The sequence below is a fragment of the Chelonoidis abingdonii genome, chromosome 6 (assembly GCF_003597395.2).
Source record: "Chelonoidis abingdonii isolate Lonesome George chromosome 6, CheloAbing_2.0, whole genome shotgun sequence".
Lineage (NCBI taxonomy): Eukaryota > Metazoa > Chordata > Testudines > Testudinidae > Chelonoidis > Chelonoidis abingdonii.
The window spans coordinates 99,883,526-99,895,909 of NC_133774.1; the positions used below are offsets into that span (position 1 = coordinate 99,883,526).

At 43.3% G+C, this 12,384-nt stretch overlaps 1 protein-coding gene across 1 annotated transcript; it reads left to right on the forward strand.

Moving 5' to 3' along the window:
• Positions 1 to 2,629: 2,629 nt before the first annotated feature.
• Positions 2,630 to 9,091, forward strand: LOC116839410 (cytochrome P450 1A5-like). The gene is given in 7 exon segments (XM_032805319.2): positions 2,630 to 4,152; positions 5,730 to 5,853; positions 6,089 to 6,178; positions 6,262 to 6,382; positions 6,972 to 7,058; positions 8,509 to 8,590; positions 8,592 to 9,091. Coding segments are annotated over 7 exon segments (1,527 nt in total). The 5' UTR covers positions 2,630 to 3,330; the 3' UTR covers positions 8,793 to 9,091.
• Positions 9,092 to 12,384: the final 3,293 nt, after the last annotated feature.

Here is a 12,384-nt window from a genome sequence, read left to right on the forward strand (position 1 = left end):
ACATGGGAGGCAAGTTTGTAGAAATTTTGGTGGTGCCCAGAACCCGCTCCCCCAACTCCGCCCCCTCAAACTTCGCCTCCACCTACCTAAGGCTCTGGGCGGGGTTTCAGGGGGGAGGTCTGGGGTGCAGGTCCTGGGCTGGGGATTAGGATGCAGGAGGGGTGCAGGCTTTGGGAAGGAGTTTGGGTGCTGGGTGCAGGCTCTGGGCTGGGGCACAGGGTGGGTGTGCAGGAGGGGGTGAGGGGTGCAGGCTTTGGGATGGAGTTTGGGTGCAGGCTCTCGGCTGGTGGTGGGGGTGTAGGAAGGGGTGAGGGATGCAGGCTCTAGGCTGGTGGTGGGGGTGTAGGAAGGGGTGAGGGGTTGGCAGCTTTGACAGGAAGTTTGGTGCCGGCTTGGCTGGGGGTGTAGGAAGGGGGGTGGTGCACGCTGGGCAGAGGATCAGGCTGCCAGGGAGATGAGGGTTGGGGCTGAGGATGAGGGTCATGATGCAGGGGCTCAGACTGGGGCAGAGTGTCTAGGGTTGTGGGGGGATGATGGCTCTGGCTGGGGCAGAGGATTAAGGTGCAGGGGGATGAGGGCTCTGACTGGGAATGAGGATTAGGGTGCAGGGGGATGAGGGCTCTGGCTGGGGCAGAGAATCAGGGTGCAGGGGGATGAAGGATGGGGCTGAGGATGAGGGTTTGGGGCGTTGGAGAGGCTCAGGGCTAGGGCAGAAGAGCAGGGTAAGGGCAGCCTGCCTTGCCATTAGCGAATGGCAGGCGCTACGACCCTGGGGCAGCAGACAGCAGTTCTGTCGGAGCTGATCTGCGAGCAGGCAAGGACGCGGCAGAGGGGGGACACAGGGTGAGGGGTGGAAGGCGGAGGCCGGGACCCGCTCCAGGCAGGGACGCGACGGGGCGGGGCAAGGGGGGAGACACGCGGGGGCTGGGGCCAGGGCCAGGCCGGGCCGGGGCCGGGGTCCGATCCAGGCAGGGCCAGGGGAGAGACTCAGCTCCAAATATTGCTGGAGCAGGGCACCCGGCCCTGAATATTCCTGGAGCCCGGGCACCTCGAGCCCATATAACTCGCCGCCTATGGCTGCAACATGCTTTTCAAATGCGGGGGTGAGGGGGAATGTGACAGAGAGCATGTGGGGAGAGAGAGTGGGTTTTTGGAGTGCTGAGTGTGTATCAACACGTTGTCTTGTAAATTCAGAGCCCCCTCCCTCCCTTACCGAAAGCAAACAGCAGCTGATTCTTTTTTTCCTCATAGACCAGATAAGCAGCTGCTTGCCCAAACGGACCCCAACCCCCTCCTCTCCCCCTGTGCAGCCTCTCTCTTCAAGCAAACATTAGCTGTGGGTACTCCAAACGGAGCCCCCCTTCCTGCCTCTCACCCATTCAAAGCAAACAGTAGCTGTGTTTGTTTTTTTGGTAAGCAGCCCCTGAAATGGAGCTTTGAAAGGGCACTTCCTCCTTCGGAGTTCACAACAAAACTAGAGAGGATGCTTCAGTTAAAAGGATTATGGGAGGTCAATCAGTGCATAATAATGTTACTCCCCATTTACACTGGAGCAGCAGCATCTCAGCCAATAAGCAACAGCTGTCATTCCTCTCAGGGAGGTGGAGTACCAGCAGCGCTGTATGTGCCTTGCCAGTGTGGACAGAGAGTGAGGTACAGCGCTCTGGGAAGTTTTACTGCACTGTAACTGGTAAGTGTAGCCATGGCCTCAGGGTATGGCTATGCTTGCAGCTGTACAGCACTGGGAGTTAAACCTGTCCTCGTACAGCTGAGTAGGGAAAGCGCTGCAGTCTGTCCATACTGACAGCTACCAGCGCTCTGTCATGGCCACATTTGCAGCATCTGCAGCGGCATTGAGAGCGGTGCATTATGGGCAGCTATTCTAGCGTTCAAGTGGCTGCAACGTGCTTTTCAAAAGGGAGAGTGGGGTGTGACGGGAAGCATGGGGGAGAGAGAGTGGATTTTTGGAGCTGACACTGTGTCAGCTCCCTGCCTTGCATGTTCCGACCTCACCCCTCTCTCACTCACCGAAAGCAAACAGCACCTGTTTTTTAACTCACAGACCAGATAAGCAGCCGATTGCCGAAATGGACCCCCATCCCTCCAGCCTGCCATGCTGCTTCTCTCCTCAAGCCTCCTCCCTCCCCCTCTCTTCAAGCAAACACTAGCTGTGGGCGTTCCAAAGGGAGCCCCCTGCCTGCCTCTGCCCATTCACAGCAAACACTAGCTGTGTTTGTTTTTTTGATAAGCAGCTCCCAGAGTTCACCACAAAACAAAGAGAGGCATCACAACAAAACAAAGAGCAGAACCTTCACCTAAAAGCCATGGAGGTACAGTGCTGTATGTGCCTTGCCAGTGTGGATGGGGACTGAGTTACAGTGCTATAAAGCCACCAACAATGCTGTAACTCTCAAGTGTAGCCAAGGCCTCAAAGTCAGGATGAACATAGGGTGGTCACTTTGCCCCTCCTTTGCATGGGAGGTCTTGCTGTATCCTGTCAAAGCAAGGCAGATCCCCTGTTACAATATACAGTGGCCCAGAGTCTCAAGAGCAATACTGGCTGAAATAGCCAGAATTCTTCTTGGAGTTGTCATTGTCACCTGAAAGAGAGTCGTCCTCCGCTCCCCCACCCCACCACAGATCAATTGCTTTAAAACATGGATTCTTAATGGGGCTTGTAATCCCAAACTGTGACCATCCTGCCCTTCCTGTATTGCTAAATGGAAGGAGGGGAAGTCTAAATGAGATGCCAGCTAAACAGGGAGTGTCATGGTATGGAAAAAGGAGGTCACGTTATAGAAAACACTGAGACTCTTTACCTCATAGCAACAATCTAGACCCATATATTTTTAGTTTTAAATTAGACACATTCAATACACAGCATTAGAGTTTTCCTCGGGCTCTTTTGTTTGTGTGGGTGGGGAGCACAAGGGGGAGAGGTTGGGGCTGTTTATTGGCCTCATATTAGTTGATGGATATTCATGCGTGTCAAGGTCTGATTGAAATATCCTGCATATTATATTCTCTTTACTCTCTGCTCTAGAATTCTGTAGTCTCCAAGTTATGAAAACGAAAGAAAAACAGGTACCTGGTTTTATTGACATGTAAATTAGACATTGAAATGCAATTAAAGAAGTCTATTCAATGTAAGAAATGCTGCTGAGAAGTGTTTCAATTTGTACTGCTATATTTCCCACCTCTGTTCAAGTCCACGTTTTTATTTCAAGTCTTTGGGGGTTGGGGAGGGAATTATGTTTTTTTGCTATTTTAGTTAATGCTAGTGATTAAGGCTTTCATTATTTTCCCTTTTAGGTGCTTTTACTTCTGGAAATGATGTTTGAGGCAAAGATTTCCCTTTCAGAGGTGATGGCCGCCCTCTCTACTATGACATTCATTTTAATTTCTGTAAGAGTAATAGGTAATATGACCAAAAAGAACATCCTCCCCGCAGGTCCATGGCCATTACCAATTGTGAGGAACCTACTTCAGCTTGGAGAGCATCCTCACCTTTCATTTATCCAAATGAGGAAAAATTATGGGGATGTGTTTCTCCTAAAGCTGGGGATAGTACCTGTTGTGGTGGTGAATGGTCTAGAAACGGTGAAACAAGTATTACTCAGAGATGCAGAGAGTTTTGCTGGCAGGCCCAAGATACACATCTTTTCTTTCTTTGCTGATGGAAAAAGTCTGTCATTTTCTGTAGAATATGGGGAGAGCTGGAAACTCCACAAGAAAATTGCCAGTAAAGCTTTAAGATTCTTTTCAAAGTCAGAAGCCAAAACTTCTACTTGCTCTTGTCTTCTGGAAGAGCACGTATGTGCAGAAGCTTCAGCACTGGTGAAAATGATCTTGGAGCTCTCCTTAGAGAAAAGTGCCATTGACCTCACTGGTATTACCATCTGCACTGTTGCAAATGTTGTCTGTGTCCTGTGCTTTGGCAAAAGGTACGAATATAATGATGAAGAGTTTCTTAGCATGATTAGGATCAACGCAGATTTTCTAAAAGCCACAAGTGTTGTCAACTCAGCTGATTTTATACCCTGGTTTCATTACCTTCCAATCCCTGCTGTGAAGGCTGCCCATGGGTTTTATGAGGTCTTAAATAACTTCATCGCACAATGAGTAGAACAACATTATACCACATATGATAAGGTGAGACTTCGAAACTAAAGACCAATAACAGCAGTTTTGTAATGAGTATTCTCTATTGCTGCTAGGCAGAGATAATCTGCACAAGTAAGATTTGGGACTAAAGTTGAATTTTTATGGCTCTGTTTAAAATGCTGACATGATTATCGTACACTGGTTTTATGCTGGCATAGCTCCATTAAAGTTAATGGAATTAAGCCTAAATTTGGTGCAACAGAGAAGAGGATCAGGCTCCTTGATTTAAGCAGGCTTCTCTACAGTCTTTTTATAAATGCTGGAAATTAATTCAGCAACTCTTCATATGTGACATAGACCAGGACTAATGGGAGGGCTACAGAAACCTGTCAAGACTGAAGTAGTTAAGAGCTGTCTTGAGGAATCTCTCACTTCATCCTGGAAGTATAAGCCCATACAAGGGAAATTAAATCAGCATGGAAACAAATGTGCTTGGGAGCCGATTTTTTTTCACTCCAGAAGAAAAATTTCCATGAGGGCACTTCTACCAACCACTAAATAAATAAATAACAATAATAAAAAGTTCCCCGCAAACCTGATGTCTGCATTTTCTAAAGAGATATGTTTGAAGGAAATAGCAACATTTACAGGATTATTTTTTAAAATGGTTCACAATGAAGAGTTTTGGCCCTGAATAATGTAAGGACCTGATTCTCCTATTAGTTGCACTGGTTTTACAACATTAGGAACCCAGTGCCATAAGATTCAGTGGAGATACTCCAGAGGTATGTGTGTAATAGAGAGGAAAACCGTACCCTACACCTCAGGCTCCTGGACATTCCTTACAGGTTATTGTGGGGAAATTTCTTGACTATTTACTCAGTTAGATCCCATTTACTTCAATAAGAGATTAGCCTGAGTAAAAGAAGGAGCAAGAACAGAGGTCTGGGTTCCTCCTCACTTCCTGGCTGTCTGTAGTGACGGTCCATTCTTCTCTTATCCCATTCTGCATCCTGTCAGCACAGCTCCCTGACCATGAATTCCCACCATGAAGAGTTCTAAAGAAAATTAAATACAGATCCATTATAATTTGGTGTGGCAGAATTTAATTATTTATAATTGTGACAGGTATTATTAAACAAGCGCTCAGTTGAATTCAATTATCTTGATTTTTCCATTGCAGGAATAATCAAATGAAAGGAACTTTCCATTTCTACTAGTAAGTAGTACATATTTTCAGGCAACAATTGATAGGATGATGTCAGATTTTGATGCCATCATAAATACAGTGTACCTCTATTGATTGAATGGCATTACTCTGGAGTTACAGAATGTAAATGTGAGCAGAATCTGGACCATGTGTTTTTGAGCTACTATTGACTGGTAGCTTAATTTTCTTTTGCAGAAATATACAGAGGTCAATTCTTTTCTAAGGTAAATTGCCATGTGTTGTGGCAAATATTTAAAAAAATATTAATTGTATTAGCAAGAATAGTTTTAGCAGGAATTTCCAAGATTCATGAAGATACATGGTCTGTGCATCTCAGGTTAGAATACTACTGGTTACAGAATGATGTGTTAAAGCTTATTGGATGAAAATATGTCAGATTTTTGTTTCCTTTTAGAATCATCTCAGAGACATTACTGATGCTCTAATAAGTATAAGCAATGACAAGAGAAGTGATGGAAAAGCTCCACTCCTATCTAATGATAAAATAATAAGTACTGTGAATGACGTTTTTGGAGCTGGTAGGTATTAAAAAAATCCAGCTAACCTTTTAAACACCACTCTTGGGAGATTTTCAGTGTACTTCAACAGGGCATGTATCCTGGGCCTGATTCTTCTCCCATGTACATCAGTTTTATACCAACGCAACTTCATTGACTCCCTGGTCAATATAAGAGGATAATCAGGTCTTGTGTGTGTGTGTGTTTAATCCTATTTTTGTTAAAGCAGCATTCTGGTTACCCATTTATTTTGCAGGGTTTGATACAGTATCAACGTGTCTATTTTGGATCTTTCTATATTTGGTAAACAACCCAGACATTCAGACAAAAATTCAAGAAGAAATTGGTAATGTATTTACTTTTTCAAAAAATGAAACCCCGTGTCATTTTCATGAAGCACATTAAACATTCATATTTTTTTCTTTGAAGATGGAAAGATTGGACTCAGGTCACCAAGATTTGATGATAGGAAAGATTTGCATTATACAGAAGCTTTCATAAGTGAAATCTTAAGGCACACTTCATTTATACCATTTACCATTCCTCACCGGTAAGAAGCAAAACACAAGTTTGTTTCTGTCTAAATAAAATGAGTTGTAGAGATAATCATCATGTTTCCTTTCTGACTTTGAGTTTGAAATCCCCATTTGTCGATTTTTCCACTACAGGCAAGGTGAAATACGTGAAGGAAATTAAGGAATTCTGATAGTGCATCACAGTCATAGCTTAAAATGAACACCAGATACTCAGCTGGGGTCAATTCATGGAGCTTCATGGAAGTAAAATAGAACTCCACCTATTTATACCAACTGTCTTCTTGCTCTACCATAGACATTAAGGACCTGATTCTGATCTCACTTATACCTGTGTAAATCAAGAGTAACTCAAGTCAGTTGTGTTACATCAATGTCAATGGGTGTGAAATCAGATTAGGCCTTTAGTTTGCAGGAACAGTTTGCTGTTCTAGATGAAGGGGATCAAGCCTGGTGCCTTGTGACATGGTCTAACATTCAGTAACAATAAGTACGATCATCTCACTCATTAGAAATAAGCCTAGGGATAAAAAAAGGATTATTATTTTGTTCCCTGAATGTTCAGATAATCAGCATATGTTGATATGATACATTTTCCTTTTCTAGTGCAACGAAAGAAACCATTCTCAGTGGGTACCTCATTCCCCAAGACACCTGTATCTTTGTTAATATGTATCAAGTAAATCATGATGAGTAAGTATCTGCCAATTTGTTTATGTTTCATAATGACATTTGGCACTTTATTATAGTCAGTATTTTCACCTATGTTTATAAAATGATAACTTGTGTTCACTTGGACACACTGCACACATTGTACGTTACTATTTTATATCTATACAAGGATAATGCAGTTCTCATTCTCCTCAAAACAGTTTATGAAGATAGCTGGAACAGAGACAGCCATTTTGAAACAGATCATTGGGCCATCTAGCACAGTACCCAGTCTCCAACTGTGGTCAATACCAGATCCTCCCTGGAAAAGCCCCAAAATGAACTTTATCAATATATAGTCTTACGTGATATGGTGCAGAGGTTATTTCTAGATTCCAGCTGTCAAACAAAGCCTGATAACTGTAGTAATTTTAGCCTACTTAGTGCGACTGTCCGTGTTTTTCTTATTATAAAGGTAGAGTCTAAATCCTCAGCGGAGGCTAAAGAGTTCTCAGTGCAGCTGAATGGGGGATGATGGAGTAGGTTTCAGCCACCGATACATTCCTCCAATCCTGGGGTTGTTTGGGTGTTGGGCTGGGCCGGGCCCTGACACAACTCAAGGCTTCTCTGTTTTACACCAGCTATCTATCTCCCCAAGGAGTCAGCCTGGCAGCTGGGGATCATTAGGGCACAGGGACATCCTAGCCACATCCAATTTTCCTTGTTCATCCCTTTCCCTGTGGTGCCTCCACTCTACCTAGGGAGTACCCAAATAGAAAGTTAAACTAGCTTTAGGACTGGTTTTCACCAGCTAAATGAGGAGGTGGTCTGGTCCACTTCATGCTTTACCCACTGTGGCCCTGAATCTGATTTCACTGAAACAGAATGTACGCCACTGAAATTCTGCTGACTTCACTGGGCTTTCTCCTCCTTTATGCTGGCATCAGTGAGAACTGAGGCAGGCTTCATTTGTTAATCATTATCTGAGGGAGGGAACACCTCTGCCAGGTCCTCTTTGTGCAGTTTCCTTCCCATTTGTTCTGTCAGTGAAGCGGGGATCCCCACTTTGTGATCTTCAGGGAACCAGGACCATGCATTTGGAGGTTCTGTGCCTCTGCGTTGGGCTGTTACTTTTCCACTGCAGTCTCTAAAGGGTTCAGGTAACAATAGCATGCATTCCCTCCAGCATTGCTCACTACTGTCAAGGTTCACCCATTGGGCAGCCCCCTTTGGAATCTACTCCATGCATGGATCAAAGTAGTACAGTTGAGTGATGAAACAAAATTCCATTTCATGATCTTTACATAATTTTGGGAATTTTTGAGAAAAACAAGGCACATTTCATTTTGACTTATTCAAGAACTCAGATGCTCAGGTTGGTCATACTTAAATTCATTCATTTAGAAGTACAGGCTCTGTATTTCCTGTCTTTGTTTTCTGTACATGTGATACTCTGTAAGGGCTTCTAAAAATTCATTTCTTTTTGCCATAGAACATTATGGGAAAATGCTGATTTGTTTAGACTGGAGAGATTTCTGAATGAAAACGGTGAACTCAACAAAAGCCTCATTGAGAAAAGTTTTGGTTTTTGGAATGGGAATAAGAAAGTGTTTGGGAGAAGACATAGCTTGTAATGAGATTTTTATTATTCTCACCACCATTTTGCAACAGCTGAAGCTTGAGAAATGCCTTCAAGACCAGCTAGATCTGACCCCAGTGTATGGATTATCTATGAAACCTAAACCATACCAAATTCAAGTGGCACTGTGCACCTGAACAGTGCATCTGGAGAAGCTGCAATTCAAAACATAATTCTCACTCAGTAAATTAGTGTTGGGAAATCTATTATCCATAGTGTAAGTTATCCATTACCTAAGCTACTGGAGTGCATCTTTTAATGAAAGGTGTATAACAATAAACAATCTCTTAAATCACCTTCTCTCTGATTGTACTAATCAGTTAACTGCAGGTTATGTTATTGTTAACTTTTTGAATAAGTTGATTTAATTTTTGTTTGTAACTGACTATTTTAATGCACCTCTTCTCACTGGATTTCCTAAAATAAAAAGTTTAAAAATGCTTTTCAGTTTTAATTAAGAAAGTCAATGGTTATGTTCAATGAAATCTTCCCCCACATGAAAATATTCCCTCTCACTGATGCCTCTTTTTTTATTTAATTGCCTTAAACTTGAAGATTCTTTAGGTGCATGAAGTGTTTTAAAATTAGGGCGGTCTATGAGGACATTTCGGTATATAAAGAACGTAACAATCTGTCTTACCTGTCAAGGTGTAATGATATTTTTTGCATGATACATTCAGTTTTGGCATTAAGAAGCCAAACTTTGGATCCCAAGCCAAAGCCCAAGTAAACAGACCTTGCACTGTGGCCTGAAATCATCTCCCCAGGCAGTGAAGCACCAGTGTAGCAACTCTGCAGCTGTTACTACAGCCCTTTAGCTGTAGTAGCAGCTGCATTCACTGTGCCATCACTTACCCTCCCATCTGGTTAATATTGCTCAGTTCCAGGCTTTGATACAAAATAGTGTTGCCTTTATCAAGCAGCCAGGCCTTGAAGCAGCACATGAGCTCAGTAAGATCCCTTTGACAGTGAATTCTTCAGGAACACCGCATTCTCTGAGGAGGGGCTGTGAATTCTGATATATAAGACATTTAACTCATTCTTACAAAGCCTGAATCATTCCCAAATACATCCACCTTGCCTCCCAGCCCAGGGCAAAGTGTGAAGGGAGGGGAGGCTCCCTTGTGGTTGTGTTAAGGCTTGGTGTGGTTAAATTCTTCATTGACTCTGTGAGAAAGAAGTGTTGGCAAATAGGTCAGATTCTCACTACAGCAGTTCCCCACACAAAAGATGCATGGCCTCAAACACCAGCACTCTCATAAGAGCCCAAATAAGGAGAAGAAGCCTTTGATGGCAGTGATTCGTTACAGCAAGTAAACAACTAGAACAGCTGCCAGAAGGGGCTAGGGAGTTGTGTACAACAACATAGCATGCAAGGCTATAGGGCAGATCTGCCAGGTGCGTTTGTTTCAGGATTATTAGCATCAGCTTCACTTCACAAGCAGGAAGGGGAAAACTGGTGCATTCCAGGCCGAGGTGTAGGGAGGCTGACTATTTAATCACTGCAGTGAGTGAAAGAGAGCCGTGGAGGCAGACAACTCATTGGGAGCTAAAATAACATAAAGAGAGGCAGCGGGAACTCCATCTTAAGTATTGTATGGTCCCTACCCCATAATCTTTAATGCATTTGTGCTGTGCCATAGGAAAATGCTATTATCTCAGTTACATACAGAGACTTGAGGCAGAGAGAAACTAAGTGACTTGCCCATACTCTCACAAGCAATCTATGACAGAGGAGAGATTTGGACCTATATCTCCTAAAGCTAAGGCTGGTGTGATAACCACTGAACCATACTTTTTCCCCTAAAAGTAAAATGTAATGAAAGAATGTGAAAATTAATATTCTTAGTGGCTTCATAAAAGATCTGATCCAAATTCCAGTAGCGTCTCTCTGTTGACTTTGGTGGGCCTTAGACTAGGCCCAAAGTAAGAAGGTGTGATAAGCTTCTGTCTCAAATCTGGACCTTAGTGTCCAAAAATCTGGGTGCTTACATAAAACTCTCCCCAAGCTTATACCCAGCTTGGCTCTGATCTCGCTGCCACCAACCAGGATTTTAGGGCTCTGCGTCCTGAGTCCACCACCTTTCCTGGGACCCCAAGACCCAGACCCTGGGTTCTCCTATCTCAACGGGAACAACTCCTCGCCTTGTCTCCTCGTTCATTGCTCCCCAACTTCCCTCCCTGGTGAGTGGTGATGCAGTATAACTCCTGAAGCAAAACAAAGAGGGAATCACCCTCCCCTGAGCAATGCATTCAACCTAGTAAGCTAACATAAAGAGATTTTCCACCCGCTTCCTGTAGCTCACCAGAGAAAAACAAAAACCTCCACCAGGTTTTAAAAGAACTTTATATAAAAGAAAGAAATACAGAAAATATAACCACTGATTAAGATCGTTACAGGCTTTTCTCTTATAAAATTAGGAATACACAGTCTGATTCAAAAAATAGCAATTTAAATCAGTCCAGCAATTACACCATGTAATACAACACACACCATAACAGCCTATTGCTGGTTCCTTTGTACTCACACTTGATAGTAGAATTAGAAAGAAGATGGATTAGCAGAAAAGCTGTTTCAATCCTAGCCGGGAAACCAAAAGACCTCGAGTTCCTTTCCCTCCCAGACTTTAAAAAAAATCCAGTTCTCTGATTGGTCCTCTGGTCAGGTGCTTGATTCCCCCCTGTCCACCCCTTACAGGTAAAAGAAAATTAACCCTTACTTATCTACTTATGACAGAAGGGAAGGGGAATAACTTGTGCTTATAAAATGTTTTGTATGGAAGCTGAAGTGGTTACTGGTTATAAGATGTTAAAGAGAAGCTATGAGCTGTCAGCTGCATTCATTACTTTTAAGTTCATGTCCCACTCTCTCCTGCTGCTGCATGCACAGTGTGTTGGGATAGGGCATAGGGTTGGACAAAGGGTTGTTTACTTTTGTTGTCTAAGTGTTTGACTTCTATTATTTCTGTTATATTTTTAAAGTTGTTATAGGGTGGTGTAAACACTTCAGCAGGAGGTAGCTGGTAAACATTACTGTTACAGTAGCCATTATTTGCTGAAAATGATAAATGAGATGGCCACTTTTATACCTGCTCGGTTGTAACAATAGTATTCTGTAATATAAAAGAGGAAGATTCAGTATTTTTGGTATCCTATATAGAGGCTTAGAAGGATGTGGGGAGAGGAGTAGCCTAGAGGTGGAATCAGGTCAGACCTCTTGGACCAATTTTGCGTTAGACTTGGGCTAAACAGTAAATAGGGAAGTTACCATTTCTTTACATGCTGAAGTTTGCTCATGACAGTATATTTTATTCTGCTGCACATAGAAAAGGTCAATGCATGTTGAACAGGTAAGAGCCGCACATAGTGAGATGTGCTAGAGATCCAAAATCTGCTCTGACTTGTGGCAGGGGAAAGGCCTGTTGCAAAATTGAGAGAATTGACTTAAAGTCACCTTTTCCCCTTTCCTCACCCCCAGCAAAGTTGTACCAAGTGTTTCTCCACTTTACCTTCAGGCAGTTTGTGTCCTTTATGCCATTCTTATATAATTTTAATATGGATTTTTCTTGTTCCTCCTTCATGGGTTAGTGAGGATGCCCGGAGTGCTCCCATAACATTCGCTGCTTAAATGGGGAGTGGGGGGGAAGGGTGGTTATTAGCTCTGCTGTATCAGAAGAATTGGCATGCGCATCACTGAGTGGTGAAAACACAGCAGCGCTCTTTTCAGCT